Source organism: Mobula birostris, chromosome 31 (assembly GCF_030028105.1).
Source record: "Mobula birostris isolate sMobBir1 chromosome 31, sMobBir1.hap1, whole genome shotgun sequence".
NCBI classification, from domain to species: domain Eukaryota; kingdom Metazoa; phylum Chordata; class Chondrichthyes; order Myliobatiformes; family Myliobatidae; genus Mobula; species Mobula birostris.
Window position 1 is genome coordinate 14,561,197 of NC_092400.1, and position 26,124 is coordinate 14,587,320.

At 43.8% G+C, this 26,124-nt stretch overlaps 1 protein-coding gene across 1 annotated transcript in view; it reads left to right on the forward strand.

Annotated features, from left to right (window-relative positions):
* Positions 1-26,124, forward strand: part of LOC140190799 (calcium-binding protein 7) — a 72,743-nt gene that overhangs the window by 44,605 nt on the left and 2,014 nt on the right. Inside the window, exon 4 of the mRNA XM_072247649.1 lies at positions 22,472-22,625. Within this exon, the coding sequence (XP_072103750.1) occupies positions 22,472-22,625 (154 nt within the window). The remainder of the gene's footprint in view (positions 1-22,471; positions 22,626-26,124) is intronic.

Sequence of the window (26,124 nt, forward strand, 5' to 3'; positions counted from 1 at the left end):
CAGGGACATGAATAGCAACATTAGTTTGATCATTAATGCCCTTTTACACAGCAAGAATATTCCTTATCCGCTGAAATTTGGACTGCACGTCACGGTTGAAATCAATGAATGACACCACGTAGCAAAGAAGGCATCTGTTACCTCAGTAACTCAGCAGTGAATTATACACTAGCTTCCCTGACTGATGACTCCCGTTAGAGCTCAGAAACCTCAGCAGATAAAAAGTATGTGAAGACAGATCAGAAATCAATACTTGTCGAGATTCCGTCACCTTACATGTGTTCCTCGCTAGAGTTTGCTAAACCTTGGGTCTTTCTGCAGAATCCCTCATCATTTCCAAGTTCCTTCTCCAACAAGGTATGCAATTTTTCCCAACTCGAAGTTCCCCGAAAAATTCTTCCTCTGGGCAATATGCCTTTAAATGGAAAACATGTAATGCTTGTGTTACGGGAAGTAAGTCAATTATGAGTAATTTTACATTTGCTGCATTAATTGCTACTTAACAAGCATTAGACAGGCAGAGGGGAAAACAATAACACTGGAACTCTGCGTTAATAGCACTAGAAACGTACTGTATGCTCTCAGGATTAATCATGAATATATAGGATCAAATTAGTTTCCATTATTAAAGTGAATTATACTGAATTACTACAACTTAAATAATTGTTAGCCTTTGCCCAGAGAAATTAAAACCCAAGTATCGTAAACACAAAATACTCTGCAGATGCTGGGGCCAAAGCAACACTCACAACACGCTGGAGGAGCTCAGCAGGTCGGGCAGCATCCGTGGAAACGATCAGTCAACGTCTCGGGCCGGAACCCTTCGTCAGGACTGAAGAGGGAAGGGCAGAGGCCCTATAAAGAAGGTGGGGGGAGGGTGGGAAGGAGAAGGCTGGTAGGTTCCAGGTGAAAAACCAGTAAGGGGAAAGATAAAGGGGTGGGGGAGGGGAGGCAGGGAGATGATAGGCAGGAAAGGTGAAGAAGGAATAGGGGAAAAAACAATGGGTAGTAGAAGGAGGCGGAACCATAAGGGAGGTGATAGGCAGCTGGGGGAGGGTGCAGAATGAAATAGGGATAGGGGAAGGGAATTACCGGAAGTTGGAGAATTCTATGTTCATACCAAGAGGCTGGAGACTACCTAGATGGTATATGAGGTGTGGCTCCTCCAGCCTGAGTTTAGTCTCATCATGGCAGTAGAGGAGGCCATGTATGGACATATCCAAATGGGAATGGGAATGAAAACTCAAGTATCAAAGCCAGTCCTGAAACCTTCCCTGTTAAAAGTTCTTGAATCCTCAGATCTGACCCACTTTAGACACCAAGGTCACATTGCTCTTTTTAAGTAACTTTTGCTCTCTGTGCAGTGGTATAATACAATACCCTTTGAGTTTATCCTGTAATGTTACTTACCACACCATTTATTCCAAGCAGCAGACCTGAGGACTAAAATGTGAAAAAGGTAGAAAAGCATTTATTCGATTTCTATGTAAAGTACATCGGTGGGAATACACAGAGAGAAATCTGCATCTATTTTCAAGCAGTGCACAGTTGTTTTCAGTAAAATACCTAGTTAAATTATTTATACCCAAAGCAATTTCTCCAAATCTTGCAAAAGAAGACACATTGTGCGACATGTCTCATGATCGGAGAGAAATGCAAGACACAACTTTAGAGAGGCTCTAAAGTTGCAAATCAATAGCAGCAGAATGCAAATTCCAGATTGGACACACCAGAATTACTTAAACATGAATGAGGTAAAAGGCCGGGTTATCTGTTTTAATCGAGATGATTTGGGATGTTACATTGAAGTTGTGTAAGATGTAGGTGAGGCCTAATTTGGACTATTGTGTGTCTTTTTGGTCACCTACCTACAGGAAAGATGTAAATAAAGTTGAAAGAGTACAGAGAAAATTTGCAAGGATGTTGGCGGGGTCTGGAGGACCTGAGTTATAAGGAAAGATTGAATACATTAGGACTTTATTCTTTAAAAAGTAGAAGATTGAGAGGAGAGAAGATTGAAGTGTAGAAGATGAGGGGAATGGATAGAAATAAATGCAAGCAGGCTTTTTACACTATCCTGATGAAAGGTCTGAGCCCAAAATGTGGACTGTTTATTCATTTCCATAGGTGCTGCCAGACCTGCTGAGTTCCTCCAGCATTTTGTGTGTTTTGTCTGGGGATTTCCAGCATCTGCGGACTGTCTCGTGCTTGTTTTTCCACTGAGGTTGGATGGACTACAACCAGAGGTCGTGGGTCAAGGATGAAATGTGAGAAGTTTAAGGGGAACAAAAGGGGAAATTTTTCTCACTCAGAGGGTTGTGAGTGTGGAATGAGCTACCAGCACAGGTCGGCAGATGCAAGCTCGATTTCAACACTTGAGCGAAGTTGGGATAGGCGCAAGGATAGTAGGGGAATGGAGGGTTATGATCGATGGTGGTAAGCATGGAATAGACGGGCTGAAGGGTCTGCTTCTGTGCTGTACGTTTCTATGACTCTGTGACAGAACAGGTTGGCAATGCTAACCTTGCCCCTTTGCCCAGATAGCCCCTGCTCCTTGTTCTGTCCCTGGTCTAGTTTCCCCAGTACTTCACACACTATGCCCTCCCCTTCTGCAGTGCTTGGGAGTTCACCATTTACACACCCACAACAGTAGAACAATCGCTAGCTTGGCTAATCGAAACAGTTAACGTGCTCTACTGGTTTATAAATCATAAAGATAAGGATTGTAGACACAGGCATTCCCAAACAGTTTCATTTATTTTCAGTCACACCGTTACATCCGTTCGCAGACAGCAGAATGGCCCCAGAAGACCCGAGGGACAGTTTGGGGTGTCTTAAAATAATGCCTGGGTTAGTGGGAGCAGGCGCACTATACCCTACACAGGCAAATTTAAACCCTCAGTTTGGCTTTGCTGAAAGGCGTGCTGTTTGGAGCTGATGGTTGGTGAGTTGTCATATTGGAAAGTTAACGACAAAGTGTGTCGAGGAGAAAGCCTTGGTATATTTGTAAATACTTCTTTCCTTCACAACTTGTGGACAGCTTTTGCTCTTTTTCTTTCACCTGGTACTAAGTAAAACCCCTTTTGCACTAATGTGCTGTTACAGCTTACCATATAATTTTTTTTCAACTGGTGAATCTCATCGGGCACGCTTACCCACACCTGATAGCACGGTGTGACAGACTCTTCAACTCTCATGTCATTGGATCAATAAATAATGCCTCGAACACCAGGAGGAGCATGCCCACCTTTGGTTGAAACAGATCTACGGATGCATAGCTCACTAGAGTGAGAGTTCAGATGTCTGCAGCAGCAACCTTCAGAGAGTGCATCAAAGCTTGCTTTTAATGGCACCATGGGCTCCATGTTTAGTTAAGCCCATAAGCCTTAAAGTACATTTTCTAAGATGCTTTAACTCTTGATTTTAAACTCTTCATCAAAGAGCCACTTACAAATCTACTGCTCAAATCTGAAGATTATTTTATGTCTATGGTTAGCTCACTTGAACTACACTATGGTATGTTGTACAAATGATATTCCTCACAGGATTACTGCCTTCCAAAGGGCAGTATAACACTTGGTTCAATTAATCCCTTCTCACTAAATGAATGAAGTGATTCGACAACAAGTTGTGAACTTGTATTTACGTAGGGTTTCAATAGGAGTAAAAGGCCATATTATCACTGAGCAGGTTCCACCATTCTACAAGGCACCAGCTGCTCTGATCAAATTCTTCATTAACGTTCAAAGATAACACAGACAGCAGAATTTAAAAACTAAATATTTGGTTGGTCTGTTTTTTTTATTTCATTTAATAAGAAGGAGAGTGTTGCTGGCAGGGCCAGAATTTATTCCCTGCTCTTAATTGTATCTGAGAAGATGGAGATGAGCCAGTTTCTTGAACTGCTATATTTCTTCCGGTGAAGGTACTCCTGCAGGGTTCCTGGGTTTTGTTCAAATAATAGTGAGCAATAAAATATTTTCCGTTTAGGACCTTTAACAATCACGATCACTTCCCTCTGTTCAAGGTAGAATTCCAACCATTGGACTGTTTTCCCATAAAGCCTATTGACCTCAGTTTTACTAGGGTTTCTTGAGGCCACACTCATCGAATGTTAACTTGATGTCAAGAACAGTCTGTCTCAATTCTCCTCTGGACTTCATCTCTCTGCTCCATGTTTGGACCAAAACTCTGATGAACTTTAGGTCTTCATGAAAGCAAGTTGGGCATCAGTGAGCAGGTTATTAGAGTCGAATTGAATTGAGTTGACTTTATTTCTTACATCCTTCACATACACGAGGAGTAAAAATCTTTATGTTTTGTCTCTGTCTGAATGTGCAATCTGCAAATTATAGTAACTTGTAATAAATAGTATGTACAGTAAGATATACAACAGAACAGTCAATATAGCTTAGAGATACAGTGTGAATTAATCAGTCTGAATGGCCTGGTGGAAGAAGCTGTCCCAGAGCCTGTTGGTCCTGGCTTTAATACTGGAACAGTTTGTGGTTGGGGTGACTCGGGTCCCCAATGATCCCTCGGGCCCTTTTTATGCACCTGTCTCTGTAAGTGTCCTGGACAGCTGGGCTGTCTGCACCACTCTCTGCAGAGTCCTGTGATTGAGGGAAGTACAGCTCCCATACCAGGCAGTGATACAGACAGTCAGGATGCTCTCAGTTGTGCCCCTGTAGAAAGTCTTTAGGATTTGGGGACTCATGCTGAACTTCTTCAACCGCCTGAGGTGAAAGAGGCGCTGTAGTGCAATTTTTCACCACACAGCTGGTATGTACAGACCACGTGAGGTCCTCGATGATGTTTGTGCCAAGAAACCTGAAGCTGTCACCCTCTCAACCCCAGACCCATTGATGTCAATAGGGGTTAGCTTGTCTCCATTCCTCTTGAAGTCCACAACCAGCTCCTTTGTTTTTGCAACAGTGGTTGTTTTCTTGGCACCACTGTGTCAGTGTGATGACTTCTTTTCTGTAGGCTGACTCATTATTATTTGAGATAAGGTCAATCAATGTAGTATCATCAGCAAATCTGATAGGCAGATTGGAGCTGTGGGTGCACATGGCAATGACAATGACATTTTTCATCATAGATTGGGTGTTAATTAGCCAACTTGGGTTTGTTCTGCAGGACTTCTCTGGACTATTGTCAGTTTGATGCTGGTGTGGCAGTGCTGTGCTCTGGGGCTTAGGTAATCAGAAATACAGCTATGTTGTTGTCTGGCCCCAGTGACTTGTCTGTGTTTGTCTTCTTGGCCATTTCCTTATATAGGGTGCATTAAATTAGCTGAAGACCAGCTTCCGTGATGGTCGGAAGAAAGCCAGAATGAATCACCTAACCCAGCACTTCTGGCAAATGTTTCCGCCCTAACACTGCCCCTGCCCTCACTGAGAAAGGAAATGTGCTTGGAGGTTTCTGTCCCAGGTAGTTGTTTAATTGTCTACCACCATTTACATCTGGATCCAGAACTTTGATCTGCAGCCACAGAGCTACAATCTGTTGTTTGTGGCTATGTTTAGCTCTGTCTGTTGCATGCTGTTTTTTTTTGCTGTTAAGTCAGCACCCGATGTTCAGTGTGCACAAGACAATACACTCACGGTGAGCGTTCCAATCTTTTTCATCTTTTCCACCAGAATTCCTGAGGCAAGTCCTGTGTGGAGCAAGGAAGAAGCAGGATGGCCGATACAATAGGGGCATTTAAGAGACACTTAGATACTGACACATGGGTGATAGAAAAATCGAGAGTTATATAGGAGGGAAGGATAAGATTCAACTTTGAGTAGGTTAAAACGTCGACACAACATCGTGGTCAGAGAGGCCTGTACTGTGCTGTACTGTTCTATGTTCTATGTTGTATGCTGGCTGATTGTAGGCCTCTCTCATCTCATAAATAAACCACTATGTAATTTTTTAGGCAAATCTTACACCAACGTAGATTGTTGACAAGGGTCACTTTGACTCAGAAAAAAAAGTGTAAACAATTTTTGGTTAGCCTCACAGAGGCAGTTACTTTCTTTTACTATGTTACCTTTAATCATTCTTAGAAAGGATTAAGTACAAGGAAAAGAAATGAAATAGAAGTGCAAGTATATTTCTTTGTGATATTTGTGGCTTGTCAGACAAATAGAATTTTCTGAAGGTTAATGTGTTCAGTGGGAAATGGTAGCTTCAGTCAGCTGAACTAAGGTAACTTTATTTTCCCCTTTGTAATGACAAAAGCACAGATCTACGGGGAACAGCATTGTCTGAGAGAACTGTTATGCTGTGGATTGCCTGTGTACCGATCACAGAAGTATTAGAAAAGGTCACAATGAAACCAAATATTGGACAAAAACCAGAAAATGCTAGGAAAGTTCAGTGGCATCTGTGGAAAAAGAAAGTCAATGTTTCTGGTTTGCAACCCTTCATCAGAAAGAGAGAGATGGAAGTTAGTTTACAGTAAGAGTGGAGGTAGTGGGGAGAGAAGTGTGTAGAATAAAGGAATGCCTGTGATAGGATGAATTGAAATAGTCTAATGGATGTAGTTACCAATAGAACCAGAACCTGTTTAATTATCACTGACATAAGTCATGAAATCAGTTGGTTTTTTACAGGAACAACAAATTACTATACATTATTATATGAAAATTAAGTAGAGCAGAAAAAGAATAGCAAAGTAGTGTCCATGAGTTCATGGACTATTCAGGAATCTGATGGAAGAGGGGAAGAAACTGTTTCTAAACCATTGAGTGTGCATCTTCATAATCCTCCTCCAAGAGGACCACAACCTTATCTTAGGGTTTGGAGGATTGCGTACCTCAATGACCCGGAGAGTTATGTTGGCTGGAGTCAGGGCTTTGTACTTTGGCTCTTGGTAGGGTCACCCATGCCAAACAGGTCAAAGGGTAGACACCAGACTAAGACTGGTCCACTGGTCCTCCAGGTTCGAGGGTTCAGCTCAGGGCTAACAACCCTGACTGGTCAAACAAAAATAGGAACAGCAATGAAGAAGCAACAGTATTCCTGAGTTTCCACTCAGGATTCGTGCAGTGTCATAGAGGCAGAAATGAGAACCCTGAACCACACTTGGGACACAATAGAGAAAAATGGCCAAGGAGGGACAGAGATGGAGGACCTTCATTGCTGCCCTAAACACCAGTGGCATAACAGACAGCTGACTGGCTTCATAATGCCGTACCTCCTCCCTGATGGTATTAACAAGAAGAAGGCATGCTCTGGGTGGTGAAGGTCATTCATGGTGGATGCTATCTTCTTAAGGTACCACCTTTTGAAGATGTGCTCAACGGTGGAGGGGCAAGCATTCATGATGGAACTGGCTAAATCTACAAACCACTGAAGCCTCTTACAATCCGGTGCATTGGCAGCTCCATACCAGTCAGTAATGTAACCAGTCACAATCTTCTCCGTAGTCCATCTGTAGAAACTTGCTGGTGTTGACATTACGAATCTCCTCAATCCCCTAAGGAAGTATAGCTGCTGGCATGCCTCCATCATGATTGCACCAATGGGTTAAATCCTCTGAAATATCGACACACAGGAACTTGAAATTGCTTAGCTTTTCCACCCCTCTATGAGAATTGGAACAATTGGCCCCTACCTCTCCATCCTGAAGTAGACAATCAATTCTTTGGTCTTGCTGACATTGAGTGCCAAGTTGTTATTGAAGAGCCACTCACTCCTGTATGCCTCCTCATTGCCACTTGTGATTCTGCCAACAGCAGTGGTGTCTTTGGCAAGTTTGTAAATGGTATTTGAGCTGTGCCCTGCCACACAGTCATGAGTATAGAGGGAACAGAGCAGTGGGTTACTCCTGTGTTAATTGTCAGTGAGGAGGAGATGTTATTACCAATCCATACTGAAGACTTCCAGCGGACTGAAACTCTTGAGTGTCTAGACATTAAGAGGATGTGCTGGAGCTTCTGAAAAGCATCAAGTTAGATAAGTCACTGGGACCGGACGAGATATACCCCAGGCTACTGTGGGAAGCGAGGGAGAAGATTGTTGAGCCTCTGCCGATGACTTGTGCGTCATCAATAGGGACAGGAGAAATACCAGAGGATTGGAAGGTTGCAAATGTTGTTCCCTTGTTCAAGAAAGGGAGTATAGATAACCCAGGTTATAGACCAGTAAACACGAAAAAATCTGCAGATGCTGGAAATTCAAGCAACACACACAAAATGCTGGTGGAACACAGCAGGCCAGGCAGCATCAATAGGAAGAAGTACAGTCGACGTTTCGGGTCGAGACCCTTCGTCAGGACTCAATTATAGACCAGTGAGTCTTATTTCAGTGGTGGGCAAGTTGTTGGAGAAGATCATGAGAGGCAGCATTTGTGAGCATTCGGAGAGACATAATCTGATTTGGGATAGTCAGCATGGCTTTGTCAAGGTCATGCCATGCCTTACGAGCCTGATTGAATTTAATGATGATGTAACAAAACACATAGATGAAGGTAGAGCAGTGAACGTAGTGTATATGGATTTCAGTAAGGTATTTGATAAGGTTCCCCATGAGAGGCTCATTCAGAAAGTAAGGAGGCATGGGATCCAAGGAGACCTTGCTTTCTGGATCCAGAATTGGCTTGCTCACAGAAAGCAAAGGGTGGTTGTAGGTGGTTAGTATTCTGCATGGAGGTCGGTGACTAGTGGTGTTCCACAAGGATCTGTTCTGGGACCCCTCCTCTTTGTGATTTTTATAAATGACCTGGATGAAGAAGTAGAAGAGTGGGTTAGTAAGTTTGCTGATGACACAAAGGATGGGGGTGTTGTGGATAGTCTGGAGGGTTGTCAGAGGTTACAGCAGGACATCGACAGGATGCAGAACTGGACTGAAAAGTGGCAGATGGAGTTCAACCCAGGTAAGTGTAAAGTGGTTCATTTTTGTAGTTCAAATTTGAAGACAGAATATAGTATTCATAGTAAAACTCTTGGCAGTGTGAAGGATCAAAGAGATCTTGGAGCCTGTGTCCATAGGACACTCAAAGCTGCTGCGCAGGTTGACAGTGTTATTAAGACAGCATATGGTGTGTTGGTATTCATCAACCATGGGATTGAGTTCAAGAGCCATGAAGTAATGTTACAGCTATATGAGACCTTAGTCAGACCCCATGGAGTATTGTGTTCAGCTCTGGTCACCTCACTACAGGAAAGATGTAGACACTATAGAAAGAGTGCAGAGGAGACTTACAAGGATGTTGCCTGGATTGGAGGGTGTACCTTATGAGAATAGGTTGAATAAAGCTGGCCTTTTCTCCTTGGAGCGATGGAGGATGAGAGGTGACCTGATAGGGTTGTATAAGATGATGAGAAGCATTGATCGAGTAAATAGCCAGAGGCTTTTTCCCAGAGTTGAAATGACTAACATGAGAGGGCATAGTTTTAAGGTGCTTGGAAGTAGGTTCAGGGATAAGTTTTTCACACAGAGAGTGGTGGGTACATGGAATGCACTGCCAGTGATGGAGGTAAAGGCGGATACAATAGGGTCTTTTAAGAGACTCTTAAATAGGTACATGGAGCTTAGAAAAATAGAGGGCTATGTGGTAGGGTAATTCTAGGCAGCTTCAAGAGTAGGTTACATGGTTGGCACAGCATTGTGGGCTGAAGGAACATAATGTGCTACGTTCTATGACCGTGGTCTCCTGATGAGGAAGTCAGCAATGTAGTTGCAGAGGGAGGTAGAGAGGCCCAGGTTTCAATAGGTTGAGTTTCTTGGTCTGTGTAATGAGTTGTTAATGTTAAGGTGCTGGGACCTTCCTTGGAGACTAAACTAAATGTGCAGGATGGAGATGATCATTAGTAATATTCCCCAAGGTGGATAGAAATGGAGAAGTTAAGAAAGGGATATGACAGAACTGGAGTATGTAAATGTGAGAGCAGGGTAGAAATTGGCCGCAAAGGTAATGAGACTACAAAGGTGCACCAGTAAACTCATCAATTACTGGAAAAGAAGGCAAAGGTGGGGCCTTGATTAGAAGTAAAACAAGGAATTTTCCAAATATCCCATAATGAAAAGACATAGCTCGGGTCCCATGCAGGTTCACATAACTGGACCAGTAACCTGGATGAAGTTAGGAGATATTCAATATAACACTGAGTTCAGCCAGTGAAGGAACGTGTTGATGGAGGAGAACTGGTTGGGGCTTTGTTAAAGGAAGAGCACGGGGATTGTTGTAGGATCCTGGTAGAAGATGCAGGGTTGATATGTCTTTACTGAAACTGAACCATTTAAGATTGGCAACAGGAAACTGCAAAGCTTTACTTGTATGTCAAAACATGCAGTGAAATGTAAACATGAGGAAATCTGCAGATGCTGGAATTTCAAGCAACACACATAAAAATTGCTGGTGAACGCAGCAGGCCAGGCAGCATCTATAGGAAGAGGTACAGTCGACATTTCGGGTCTAGTCCTGACGAAGGGTCTCGGCCCGAAACGTCGACTGTACCTCTTCCTATAGATGCTGCCTGGCCTGCTGAGTTCACCAGCAATTTTTATGTGTGTTGAGTGAAATATGTTGCCTTTACATCAACGGCCAACACAGTCTAAGGATCATGCTGGGGGCGGTCCACAAGTATTGCCATGCTTCATAACATTCCCACGATGTACAACCCTGACCTGAATGTCTTCGGAATGTGAGAGGACACTGGAGCAGCCCGAGGAAACCCATATGGTCACGGGAAGAACGTACAAACTCCTGGCAGGCGGCAGTGGGAATCAAACCCTGATCGGCGATCGCTGGTCTGCAAAGCGATGGCCCAAACCACTACCCCTCCGTGCCGCAGATGATGTCAGAGGTGCCTCAGATTAATTGGGAAGAAAGTGAGCCGGGGGAAAAAGAATAAGGTTAATGCAGAAAGACAGATTAAAACAATAAATCTGACAGGTGAATCGGGCGGAAGTCACCTTCACGTAGCTTTAATTCAGTTTTTCCTTCTCCTCAGATGCTGCCTGACCTACAGAGTACTGACTGCTTTCTTTTACTTCCAGAAACTCTCTCCCCACAGTTTCATCTTTCTCTTTCCCTCTTTCTACCGTACTCCTCTCCAACTACATTTCCACAGACAGATTATTAATAGTTAACAAACTTTCCAGTCATCCTTTATAACTTGAATTTTGCTTACTTTCAATTTTCCTGCTTCTGGTTGAAAGGCCATCGAACTGAAATATTAACTCTATCTGTCTCTACAGAGGCTGAGTGATCTCTGGGTTATTTTTAGCAATTTTTCTCTTTGGAAATAACTCTGAAAAGGTGTAGCTCAGGTGGTTGATGGTTAGGTTGAGTTGTTCTCCAATCTTGCCAACCCATTTGCAAACGTTTCATCACCATACAAGAAGACATCATCAGTGCTCTGTTCACTTGTAGTGAGTCCTCCAAATGCTTTGGCCTTTATATACTTATGAGTTCCATCATTACAGAAGCTCAAATGTGACGTAGGGAGGGGTCTCATTGCTGATTGGTTGCGCGGCGAACTTTGTGCATTGTCTGGAATTTTGCCTGCATTGGCTTATAAGTAGGATTGAGGTCTACATGCTTGTTTACGGAATTGTTTGCGGAAAACCATGCCCCCGGGAATTCTCATGCATCCGACGTGTTTGCTTGCACTAGGGCTTTCACTGATACCCAGTCGAAATTGTGCCCTTCTCAAACTTCTCTGTGTTCTCTTTATTTCTCATTTCTAGCAGCTACTGATGTTGGTTCCTTGATTCCTATTTCTTATGTACTGGCAGTTTCATGTTCTTACTTAACAAAGAGTTTGTAATTAAACGATCATGGAGCACACTGAATGTCCTCCTCACTGGGCCACAACCATTGATGGTGCAAATCTGCTGGGGGTCCTGATGAAAGGTCTCAGCCGGAAACGTTGACTGTTTATTCCCCTCCATAGACGCTGCCTGACCTGCTGAGTTTCTCCAGCATTTTGTCTGTGTTACTCAACCCTTCTCACTTGTTGATCATTTCATGGGGTCAGCCGGCATGAATGCCTTACACCATGGAAAACAAAATTAGATGCAGGGGCAGCATTGCATCCAATCATATCAGTTATCAAATGGAAGAATATTAAAATTCTTTACAATTCCAACTGTTAATTTTATTTATTGTGGGGGAAAAACCAAACCTAATGCAATTGTCACTGCCTGTGACCCCATGGACATGTTATACTTGTATGACACACCACCAGCTCCAACGATTGCTCCAAAAGTCAAATCCTTTATTCAATCTGCTATTAGCAATTAGCAAATGTACAATCTTGAAGCAATAAAACTTAAGCTAATGTAAGCTAAGCACAATTTAATTATATTGAGTGGTCAGCAAAATATATGACACTTGTTGGTCCCAATATACAAAATGCAATGAAATAGGCAAGAATACTTAGCTTATTCCCTTCGCTTTTACCACACCCCCATTCCTGTGACTAGCTACCATAATAAAATTTAAAACGTGCAACACAGGATACAATGCAGATTGAGAACAGGTGCATGGCTCAGTGAAGGCATTGCAAAACAAGACCCACAAGAAGTCACATCTTTATTCATTTCCAACAACTCATGTTGGCAAATCCAAGGATTTGTCTGTCATTCATTCTTCTTTGGTTAATTACACTGGTCCAATTTAGTGAGGGGATTATGCCATTTAAAACTGATTTGTATCTTTGCAACTGTTTTCCAGAAGTTATTTGTCAGTGCCCCTGATCTAAACATGTTAGTGTGATTAGGTTTTAAATATAATTAAGTAAAAACAGCTGAACTTTAAACGGTACATTTTTACTCCCTTAAGTCTTTTATTGATTGTTGTTAACTGCGCTTAATAATTGGTGTTAGTGGTGCAATGTCAGTAGTCTTTAAAAGTAGATACAGTGAAAAGAAGCAAAACTTTAAAACCAAAAAGAAATGCGCTTTCCGTTGCCAATAGTGAGGAACAGAAGAGCATTCACTCTACAGTGGCTAGGGAACTGTTTGCTAACCAGTATTCACACCTTTCTGTTTATCCCCGTAGCCAGCCTGTTACTCAGGAAAGCCGTTTATGAAATTTAAGCTAGATGCATGCATGATAGAACAGTGGAGGGCTGCAGAGGGGGTAACGGTTAGATTGATCTTAGAGTAGGTTAGCAAGTTGACACGTCATGTGGACCAAAGGTCCTGTACTGTGCTGTAATATTCTATGTTCAGTGAAGTTGTGGTTGAGTTCCAATGGACATGGTGTTGGTAGGGACGTTAGCTAGTGCACAGCTAATACATATCTGAAAAATACAGCTGACTATCTCAATTATCAATGAGTATGAAACAATATTGCTGATTCAACAATAGCACTGGAGTTGACACTTGCTCTCTGATGGATTTCATCCTCATTTCTCTTATTGCTGAAAACACATTCAGCATCTATAAGGACCCACGTCCAGCTTGGTTGCTATTTCCACTACCTGTTGCAGTCTGACAGACGTCTGATACTTTTTGGAGATACTAATGTGACTGAAGCATGGGGGATATTATGGTAGATGTTAAAGAAGTTTATCGTGAACTCCTAGCCAGGGAGAACCGCATGAAAGGAAGAAAACAGCAGAGAGCAGGTAGAACGGGATAAAGGGGAGGAGGAGAAGGCACTTTTCAGAAGGGCAAATCTTCCCTAGGCGTCCAGGGAGGACAGTTTGTCAACCAAATCTCAGCAAGGAACGGAGCATGAATGAGCCACAATTCAGTCAGGACTTGTTTACTGAGACCTACCATCTGCCGTGACCATACCACCTAGTACGGGGTGAGGACTGCCAGAGGCTGTCAAGATGACTGTGATTTCCTGTACACTGACTCTTGCAGGCTGGAGCTAAAGGCATTCGAAATGCTTCTCAGTTTGATCTATGATGGAGGTCACTGACAATCACTTTTCAAAGAGAGCTAAATACATTTCCTTCTCTCTGCTCACGGAACAGGATTGAGAGAGAGGGGGAGAGGGGGAGAGAGAGAGAGGGAGGGAGAGAGAGAGAGGAGAGAGAGAGGGGAAGAGAGAGGGGGGAGGGGGAGAGGGGAGAGGGAGAGGGGAGGGGGAGGGGAGAGGGGGAGGGAAGAGGGGGAGGGGAGGAGGGGGAGGGAGATGGGGGAGAGAGAGGGGGAGAGGGGGAGGGGAGGGAAGGGGGGAGGGGAGAAGGGGGGGAGAGGGGAGGGAGAGAGAGGTGGAGAGAGGGGGAGGGGAGGGGGAGGGAGGGAGAGATCTGGGGAGAGAGGGGGAGGGGGAGGGGAGAGAGAGAGATATCACTGTTCTATAAAAATGACAGATATGCCTGTGATGCAGGGCTGCTATGGTGCATCTCATGTCAAATCTGTTAATGTACATTAATCAAAGAAGGTACCAGTCCCTCAATGTCCTTCTGGCTTGGCCAATGTATGAATGTTTAGGGTCCTGACAGCAGGCTGGATGCCTCTGCCCTGTTGCAGTCCACTGTGCCATCCACATTTAATCACCTCAAGCAAAGGGCGGCCTGTGAACAACTAGAGAATTTTACTGATGAGATGGCTGATGGTGCATTTTGCGCACATCTGCCCTCAACCCATCCTCCTACCAACCCACCAGGGATAGGGTTCCTCTTGTCCTCACCTACCACCCCACTAGCCTCCGTGTCCTACACATAATTCTCCATAACTTCCGCCATTTCCAATGGGATCCCACCACCAAACACATCTTTCCCTCCCCCACATCCTGCTTACTACAGGGATCACTTCCGACGTGGTTCCCTTGTCCATTCATCCCTCCCGACTGATCTCCCTCCTGGTACTTACCCTTGCAAGATAAACGAGTGCCACACCTGCCCCTATACCTCCTCCCTCACTACCATCCAGGGCCCCAAACAGTCCTTCCAGGTGAGGCGACACTGTACCTGTGAGTTAGTTGGGGTCATCTACTGTATTCAGTGCTCACAGTGCGGCCTCCTATATATCGGTGTCACCTGACGTAGATTGGGAGGCCGCTCTGCCAAACACCTATGTCCGCCAGTAAAAGCAGGATCTGCCGGTGGCCACCCATTTCACCTCTATCTCCCATTCCAATTCCAACGTGTCAGTCCACGGCCTCCTCTACTTCCACGATGAGGCCACACTCAGGTTGGAGGAGCAACGCTTTATATTCCGTCTGGGTAACCTCTAACCTAATGGCACGAACATTGAATTCTTGAACTTCCAGTAATTGCCCCCCTCTTCACCATTCCCCCAATCCCATTTCCCTCTCTCACCTTATCTCCTGACCTGCCGATCACCTCCCTCTGGTGCTCCTCCCCCTTCCCTTCCTTCCATTGTCTTCTACCCTCTCCTATCAGATTCTCCCTTCTCCTGCCCTTTATCTCTTTCACCAATCAACTTCCCAGCTCTTTACTTCACCCCCCCCAGATTCACCTATCACCTACCACCTTGTACTTCTTCCTCCCCCCCCCCACCTTCTTACTCTGACTTCTCATCTCTCTTTCTCCTGTCCTGATGAAGGGTCTCAGCCTGAAACGTCGACTGGGTTACTCTTTTCCATAGATGCTGCCTGGCCTGCTGAGTTCCTCCAGCATTTTGTGTGTGCTGTTGAGATGGCTGACACACGTTAATCATGAACTCAATGCATCCTCAACTGGCACTGCAAGGAACCTGGTACACCAGACAATTTGAGTTTGCTAACGTAACAATCTACAGTCCATTGGACTAATGTCGAGCAGTCTCACCACTTGGCAGTGTGGTTGTCAAGATCCATTGTGCACGCTGATCGGTCCTTGCCACCCGCTAAGCGACGAGCTGGAAGTACGAGGCGAGCGCAAGGGAGGAAGCAAATTGGGCAGCCCCTCTCTGAGAGTTGCCCTTGCGCGAGTGGTTTAACTGCAATGTCAGTAAATGCAGCACAAACTCCTGTTTCATCACTGCTGCCGTGACTGGGGGTGACAGAGTGGTCACCCATTCCGTGCTGACACCCATGCTGTCTACTCCAGCAGCCCAGGTCTGATCCTGACTTCCAGTGCTGCCTGGGTGAGGTTTGCAAGTTCTCCACATGACCGCGTGGGGGTTTCCACATCTCAAAACTCTGTGAATTGGTCGGTACCCCTAGTGTGTGGGTGAGTGGAAGAATCTGGTGCGGCGGAGTTGATGGCTGTGTGGGGGGAGTAAAATAGAACCGGTCTTTGTGGAGGCTTGATGATCTGTACACACCGGGTAAGGCGAAGGTCCTGATGCTGTGCTCTACCATCCTGTGACTTACTTTCAGAATATCATCTACTTGGCTCAGAACAAAGACAAAAGGCAGCGCACAGTAAAATACCAAAAGCCAAATTTTATAGATCGAAGCATGCCGCAATACATCAGAAATGTTACCTGATCACCCTTGTAACCCACCACCTCGACCAAGGGTTCCCAACTTTGTTTATGCCATGGACCAATACTGTAGACCCCAGGTTTGGAACCCTTGATCTAGACTAATGATCTGACAGACTACAGGCATGGGACTGAAGCATCAAGATTAGGGTAACAATTTCCAAACACAATTTACAAGTTAGTGCTCCACAGAGCCATTCTTATCCCTACTTGACAGAGGATTGGCAATTCCAGTTAACTAGTGGAGGACAATTTGTCCTTCCCACTTTACTCACTGCTCGTTACACCGCTGGCGTTCTGGGCAGCAATGAACAGATGTCCTCCATCTCTGTCTGTATAGAAGGATTCTTCATTGCTGTTTCCGTAACAATTGTTCTTTGACCAGTCAGGTTTGTCAGCCCTGAGCTGAACCCCCAAATCAAGAGGACTGGTGGACCACTCTTAGTCCGGCCTCTACCCTTTGACCTGTTTGGCATGGGTGACCTTACCAAGAGCCAAAGCACAAGACCCTGACTCCAGCCAACATAGCTGTCCGGGTCATTGAAGCATGCAAGCCTCCAAACTCTACGAGAAGTTTGTGGTCCTCTTCCCTCTTTAGTTATTAATTATTGCTGGCCATTTCTTAAAGTGTTTCTTGCCACACACAAAATTGGCTGCATGTTGAAACGAACCAGCTCTTTAAAAGACCCAGTTGGTGTTGGTTGGGTGCAGCAATCATGTAAATCAGCATACACCTACTGCAAAAATAATAGGCATGGTCTAATCCCTCATCAATCTTCACCAGAGCTGTAGAATTTAGCCTCCAGAGTCTATTACAAGAGACTAAACTGATAATGAGAACATGCATAATCACCAGAAAACAATTGAAAGAAATTAGCACTCAGATATAATTGCAATGCTTAACCCAGGCAAAGCATGAACAACAAGCAAGCAACCTTTCAGCAAAGCGGCAGAGTGTGTTACTTGGGAATGAATACTGTTGATTGATCTAAGTGGCAAGGAGATTCAGGATTCTTTACAGCTTCATGTTAAGCCAATAGCAGTGAAGCCACTTGAGAATAAGCAGTATATCATCTGTTTTCAAATAGTGCCAGATGGAAATAAATCTGATTTGAATGCTGGAGTTCTTCACTTTCTGACAGCAGCTCACAAGAACATAATGATGATGGATGCTCATCAGAACTCACAAGAGGGATTCAAGTGAAGAATATAGGTGTGTTACGATGAGTTAATTCACAACACGACAACGCATCCTACCTGAACAGAAAGGGCCAAGAAGTATTCTTAACTCTTTGTTTTCCTGTTGAAGATCAAGCAGAAAATGGAGAATCAGAAATGAGTTTATGCCAGCAAATTTGCTGTTTTGTGGCAGCAGTAGAGTGCAAAGCATTAAAAAAAATAATAGAAGTTGCAATAAAAAATTAGGAACACAAACGAGGGAAGCATTCAGAACCATGGACCATTCAGAAGTCCAATGGCAGAGGGGAAGAAGCTGTTCCTAAAAGGTTGAGTGTGCATCTGCTGGCTCCTGTACCTTCTCCCTCGTGGTAGTATTGAGAAGATGGTGAGACACCTTCTTGAGCCACTGCCTTCTGCAGATGTCCTCAGTGGTGGGGAGCCTTATGCCCATGATGTCCACATCCTTCAGATTATTGAATACCTGAATGTGGCATGGTACGATGACTTTACGAGGGTATATTGTAGCCGTTACTTGAAAATCAAAGCAAAACCACTGAGAGACTGAGTGAGGTGAGACTTACTTCCAAATAACTGACTTGCAAGTCCAAAAAAGTACCTTTGTTCCTATATTATGAAACCTGCGAAGATGAACTAATTTACACAGCGATATTAGCGAAATAAGTGAAATGAGAGTAATTAGCAGTCAACAAAAATATTCATTCCCTGGCTCACCCCCTCTCTAACTAAAATAATGAGGACAAAACGTAAATATGAGCCTCTACTCATTTGCTTCTAACGCACCCCAACCCACCTGACGAATTACCGTAACCCATAATAAATACACACAACACAAAATACAACATGACAGGAATATACAATTATGTGGTCTAAATTATGTTCATCTTCATTCAGCCTCATTTGGAGGACGAGCATATTTATTGGGATTGTATTAACCTTTCCTTCACAAATTCACCAAAGGAAAGTTTTAAAAAGTCTCAGCCAAGATTTTTTTTGTCAAACACACTTAGGAAATGGTGGCGCAGACAAGTGTTAGTATTTCTACATATTCATGGGTGCTTTTACCTTCTTCCTTTTGTTGCTGGGTATTGCAGGCCTTTATATGGAAGTGTTTCTAGCTACTCACTTTACTGGCCATCTGTTGACATGTGCCAGACATTTTGTAGTATAGTCCATGCTGGTTCAATCCAGTAGGCTTTGTAAATCAGTAGGGACATGCCTCAGAAGTATTTGTGTGGGTTGGTCCAACATCCTCCAGAGCTATGAAATTTTTGCCTTGGGAGTCTTGAGGTTGAATTTGTCAAACTCCAACTGCACCTGCACACCAACACAAGTAAGTAGTTGTAAGTAAGTAATAACTTTTGAGTGGTCCAAAGCAGAAGAGACCTTGCTTTAGTGGGAGATATCAATGCAATTGTTGTTTTGTTGATATTATTAGATCAGCATTCAATATTTACATAGATATTAAATGAGACTTAATACCTGCATGGATCTCCAATGCATCGTTCAAAGCTCAAGTACATTTATTATCAAAATATGTACAAACGTATAAATTCTACAACCTTGAGATACGTCTGCTTACAGGCAGCCACGAAACAAGAAACCCGATTGAACCCAATTAAAAAATGGCCCAACACTCAATGCGCAGACAGAGAAAGAAAAAAGAACACAAATCGTGCAGACAATTGAAGCAAACAACGGCATTCCAAACCAAATTGAGTTCCTGGGCTCGGAGCCTGGCGCACCAGGGGTACGCTCGTAGCCTTGGTCTCAGTTCACCACACAGCATTGGGCAGATCGCTGTGAAGCTGGCAGACACGAAGCGCGGGGCAGCCTCGCAGCCTCGACGCCGTGGAGAGATGAGTAAGCATCCCGGAATTGGCCCACCTTTCGGCTCTGGTCCCGACACCCTGCCTTTTCAGTCTATCTGGGCCAGCAAGAACTGTGAATAGGCTGCAAAGGAATAGATTAAGAGTATCACAGAAGCGAATGTTATCTAAAGTGTCTCGAACCGCATTTTTATTGTCTTGTTCAGAGAGCATGGTCTTGCTATTGAGACCTCTCCCCCACTCAATTGCACCCGGGCCTCTGCGGTGTGTGCAGGGGGTGCTCTGCACCAGCACAATGCAGTGCATCCGCTCATTTTAGTTCATCCCAGGAACTCTATCCATTCTCCTTAGTTGACATGAACACCTCAGCTGTGGTTGTGTAAGGGGGTCATCCAGCAAAATCACATTCAAGTATTTCATTACACCGTACTTTAATGCATCATTGGATTGTAAGAGTGTTTCTAAGTGAGAAGTGATGGGTTAAGGGTGAAAGGTGAAAAGTTTAAGGGGAGCATGAGGGGGATCTTCTTCACCCAGAAGGTGGTGGGAGTGTGGAACGAGCTGCCAGAGGAAGTGGTGAAGGCCATTTCGGTTTCAACATTTAAGGTCAGTACATGGATGGGAGGGGTGTGGAGGTCTATGGTCCACACATAGATTGATGGAACTAGGCATGGACTAGATGGTCTGAAGGCCCTTTTTCTCTCCTGTAGCGTTCAATGACTATGACTAAGTAAGTGCCCCAACCATGAGCATTGAAATTAGATTGCAAACTCCGTCCCCTTCTTTTTTAAAAAAGGAGCAAGCTGTTGAATAAAATATCTTGTGATTCATTACTAATAGATTACAGTGCACATCATGCTTAACGAATGCAGACTTTCAAGGAGATCAGACAATACCCTTATGATCCTGATGTGCAGGTGAATCAGCCCTCATCAATAAAATCATCAAACCGAGCCCTGTGATGTGGAAATTGAGATCTTGCCTGCCCTCCAGGAAGCCGGCATGTACGTTGGCCTAATGACTCATCTCTAAACAGACCTCTCCTTCTCCCAAACTGTCTGGAGGTACACATGTGTGAAGCTACTGCTGGCTTTTGCCACTCAACTGCTCTCACCCAGTCAGATCACCCTCACATCACCAAAATGAGAAAGGCACAGCAGTCGGACGGCGTGGGGAGGGCAACTGGTGGGGCACATTTAAACCCGTCTCCACGTCATTGGAGAAAGTGACCATGGGATGAGAGAGGCATGAGACGTGAGGAGGAGATCATATTGTCATTCATTTCTGGAGCTCTTCTGGACATGGTGTCTATGGCAACCAAGTCCATAGTCACAAGTAGAGTCTTAGTTGCTTTGGAAAGATGGAAGGTATCGCCCATCTTTTGGAAGCCTTCTGTCCATTCTGACGCACATCAGAAGAGAGCAACGCTGACAATACACGTATTATCACCAAATGGGCAACTTTATTTATTTATTTATTTATTTATTTAGAGGTACAACATGGAGCAGACCCTTGCAGCCCACCCATTTAACCATAGCCTAATCGCAGGACAATTTACAATGACCAATTAACCTACGAACCGGTACGTCTGTGAAATGTTCGAGGAAACCCACACCTTCATGGGGAGGATACACAAAACCCTTACAGACGGCGCTGGGATTGAACCCCGAATTCCAATGCCCCGAGCCGCAATACTGTCGTGCTAACCGCTACATTACCACGGCGCCCCGCATGCATGCAGACGTCACGGTGGGTCATTCTATGATGGAACAAGCTGTGTTTGAAGCAATTCCTCTGGCTTCAGTGAGATGACACAACTAGACATTGTGAGATGACACAATGAGATGACATAGACGGTGGATATCCAACCTGGGCAGCAAGGTGATTGAAGGTAAGTATAGGGGGGATGTCAGAGGTAGGGTTTTTTTTAAACACAGAGAGTGGTAAATGTGTGGAATGCTCCGCCAGGGTTTGTGGTAGAGGCAGATACATTAGGGGTGTTTAAGAGACTCTTAATGGATGAAAGACACCTGTAAGACTTTGTGAGAGGAAAGGGTTAGGTGAATGTTGGAGTAGGCTAAAAGGTCAGCACAACGTCATATACTGTGCTGTACTGTTCTATGTTGCACGATATGTGAAAATTCTCCAGGTACACCCTCAAGGTCACGGTTGAGAGTCCCAGTTAAGGACCACCGGTGCGCTCTAGGTGGCGCGAAACATTGGCTGTTTAGTCCCCTTCTCAGATACCGCCCGACTTGCTAAATTCCTCCAGCATTTTGTGTGTATGTTGTTAATTAGTGTCAGGTAGTATCATTTGTTGATCAAAGTTCATGAAATTATTCACAAGTCATTTTATTTGAAGAAAGATTGTGGTTGACACCACTGAAGCCTTTGAGTTATGACAAGGATGCATGGAGGAAAAGCTCGTGTGAACTACTCGTGTCGGTTCGTTCATATCCAAAACAAGTTCCCAGTCAGAATTACATTTTTAGGTCATGATGTTTTGTCCCACTAGTGGTAACTACATCACATTGTTTATTCGGTAGGAAATTCTTTCATAGCAATATTAGATGCAAGACAGGAGACTGGAAATCTGGAGCAACACTCAAAGAAGGCTGGAGGAACATATTGGGTCCATCAGCACTTATGGAGGCAAATGAATGGTCGATGTTTCTGGATGAGACCCTTCAGCAGGACTGAAAGGAAAGTGGAGAGAAGCCAGGATAAATAGACTTGGGGATGGGGAGAGGATGAAGCATGAGGGTGTTAGGTGAATCCAGGTGAGGGGGGGAAGAGAGGTAGATGGGGGGGGGGGGGGAGGAGGAGAAGTTGGAATGGCAAGAAGCTCCCTAAACAATTAAACTATGAATTTGGTTGGAATGTTACAGTACTACAGAATACTAAAGTGGTCAAAATGTCCAGATAACTCAAAAAGGCTTGAGATTCAATGAAGGTTCCAGCTTGAGTTACAATTAAATAACTCTTATCAGCTAAGCACAGAATCCCTTTGCAAGCTTCTGCTGATAACTGTTGCTAACAAAAGTATAATAGTTACAGTAATGATCTCAGTACTCTGGGAATACTGGCTTGACATATTTTGCCTTCTCTTACAGTGTGATATGCAACGAATGACAGTGGAAGAGCTGAAGAGACTCCTGTATGAGGCATTCTGTGAACATTTGTCAATGAAAGACATAGAGAATATAATCATGACAGAAGAAGCAAGCCATGTGGAGAACCCAGATGAATGTCCAGTTGACATTGACAGTAAGTTCAAAAAAATACAACTTTTTCTGCAAAATCATTTCCAGGCTTCCAATAAATCTGAAGAGCAATGATAGTTTCTACAAGCATAAGTGTCATTTGTTTTCACTCACACAACGGGAATAATAGTTTTGTTCTATTGACTCTATCAGAACCAGACATAATTGCAGTCACCTGTCCTAAGCTTATTGCTTCCAAGGTGGTCAACCTGATCTTCTGATCTACTCCTCAAAATGGGTAATACCCTGATAGAACACACTATACCCCCTTCAAAAGCCCTTATATACCTTATCTTTGCTAAAGAGTAGTGCATAGAATTATTCTCAATATTCCTCAATAGGAAGTGGTTAATCACATTCCAGCAAGATCCCATTGCCTTACATGCTTTGTTCGGTTCATAAATTCGTGTAACTCAGATAATCTTCAAAGCACCTCATCAAATTCTCTCCTTGTTTCTGAAGATTTTTTCCTGCACATTCTCTTTTTCAATTAACGCTATTTAAACTGTATAGTAGTTCCAAACTGCTTTGTTTCACATCTCTCCAGAAGATTCAACGTTCAAAGCAAATTTATTATTAATGTTTTCTTGCAGGCATTCACAGTAAGTCCAAGAAACACAATAGAATCAGTGAAAGGCCATGCCCAACAGGACAGGCAAACAACCAATGTGCAAAAGACAACAAACTATGCAAATACAAATGAAAAAAGTAACAGTAAATCAAGATGCAATAAATATTGAGAACATGAGATGAAGAGTCCTTGAAAGTGAGTTCATAAGTTGTGGGAGCAGTTAGTGATGGGGCAAGTGAAGTTGAGTGAATTTAACCCTTCTGGTTCAAAAGTTTGATGATTCGGGGGTAATAACTGTTTCTGAACTTGGTGAGTCCTGAGGCTCCTGTACCTTCTTCCAAATGGCAGCAGCGAGAAGAGAGCACGGCCTGGAGGCCCTTGATGATGGATGCTACTTTCCTGTAGGGCTTTACCTGTGATAGACTGGGCCGTATCCACTACATTTCTGTTCAAGGGCATTGGTGTTTCCATATCAGTCTGTGATGCAGCCGGTCAAAATACTCTCCACCACACATCTACAGGTTAGAAATTTGGCAAAGTTTTTGATGTCGTGCTGGGTCTTTGCTAACTCCTAAGGAAGTAGAGGCGCTGCTGTGCTTTCTTCATAATTGCACTTAAATGGACCCGGGACAATTCCTCTGGAATGATAACACCAAGGAATTTAAAATTGTTGACCCTCTCCACCTCGGATCCTTTGATGAAGACTGGCTCATGGACCTCAAATTTCGTCTTTGTGAAGTCAACAATCAGCTCCTTGGTTCTGCTGACATTGAGTAATGGTTGTTGTGGCACCTGTCAGCCAGGTTTCCAATCTCCCTCCTATATGTTGATTCATCATCATCTTTGATTCGGCCAACAACAGTGGTGTTGCCAGCAAATTTAAATATGGCATTGGAGCTGTGCTTAGCCTCACAATGGACTCCATCTATCATTCTTCTGCCCATTTCATTATTTGCCTCCCATCCTGAATTCTCAGCTTCATCAATCGTTCTGCCACATTCATGTCATTTTCAAATGTATGGTATCGTTCCCTGTGCCTAAGACTAGGCCATTCATTAACGCACAAAAAGGCACAGAACCAGTCCTTGAAGAACATCACTGACTTCACAGTCTGGAACACATCAATCTGCTGTGCCATGCTCACTTTGTTCCTTGGCACTGAACCAATTCTGTGTTTTGTTGCCACCTGCCTTTTAAATCTGCAGCCTTCAATAAATCCTTGTTGAATGCCCCACTTACAATGTAAATGTACATCTACTGAGATACCAAGATCAACCTTCTCTGACATTTCATCAAAAAAAATTAAATTCACTTATTATTTACCCTTTGGCAAAACCATGCTGCCTCTTTTTGATTAACCCACAGGTTCCCAATGACTGTCCCCAATCATAAGACATAGGAGGAGAATTAGGCTGTTTGGCCCATTGAGTCTGCTCCACTATTCTATCATGTCTGACTTATTACCCTTCTCAATCCCAGTCTCCTCCCTTTCCCCCGTAGCCTTTCACACCCTGACATATCAAGAACCGATCATCCTTTGCTTTAAGTATACTCAATAACATGGCTTCCACAGCCAACTGTGGCAATTAATTCCATGATTCACTACCTTCTGGCTAAATAAATGCTTCCTCATCTCTGCTGTAAATGGATTTCTCTCCATTCAGAAGCTGTGCCCTCTGGTCCTAGACGAGCCTATTACTGGAAACAACCTCTCCACTTACACTTTATCTAGACCTTTCAATATTGAATAGGTTTCAATGAGATCCCCCCTCATTCTGCTAAACTCCCATGAGTGCAGGCTGAGGGCCATCAAAAGCTCCTCATAAGTTAACCCTTTCATTCCCTGAATAATCGTCCGGACCCTCTCCAATGTCGGCACATCTTTTTTTCAGATAAGTGGCCCAAAGCTGCTCACAATACTCCAAGTGCAGTCAGGCCAATGACTCATAAAGCCTCAGGACGACAGCCTTACTTTTACAGTGTATTCTAGTCCTCTCAAAATGAATGCTAACATTGCATTTGGCTTCCTTACCACTGACTGAACCTGCAAGTTAACCTTTAGGGATTCCTACACCTCTGATTTTTGAACATTCTCCCTGTTAGAAATTAGTCTATGCCTTTATTCCTTCTACCAAAGTGCATGATCATACACTTCCTAATACTATATACCATCTGCCACTTCTTTGTCCATTCTCCCGATATGTCTAAGGCCTTCAAGGCCGTATCCATTACACTTTTTGTAGGATTTTCCATTCAAGGGCATTGGTGTTTTCAAACTAGTCTGCATATCAGTCTGAGATACAGCCAGTCAATACACTCTCCATCACACATCTACAGTATCGAAGTTTGTTGAAGTTTTAGATGTCATGCAGTATCTTCGCAAATTCCTCATTAAATAGAGGCACTGCTGTGCTCTGTTTGTATTGCACTTTTGTGCTGGGCCCAGGGCTCTGAAACAGTAACATCGAGGAATTTAAAAATGCTGACCCTCTCCACCTCTGATCCCTTGATTAGGATAGGCTCATGGGCCCCCAGCTTCCTCCTCTCAAATTCAATAATCAGCTCCTTGGTCTTTTCAATTTTCTAGTTTTTCTGAACTATTCTATAATCTAGTGACTCTTGAATGATCATTACTAACACCTCTGTGATTTCTTCGGCGACCTCTTTCAAAACTTTGGGCTGTATTCCATCTGGTCCAGGTGACTTGCCACTTTTGAACTTTTCAAGTAGCTTCTCCTTAGTAATAGCAACTACACTCACTTCTGCCCCCTGACACTCCGTTTCCGTGTATACTGCCAGTGTCTTCCACTGTGAAGACTGACACAAAATACTTATTAAATTCATCTGCCTTTTCTTTGTCCCAGTACAACTTCTTCAGCATCATTTTCCAGCCATCAAATATCCATTCTTGCCTCTCTTTTACTCTTAATAT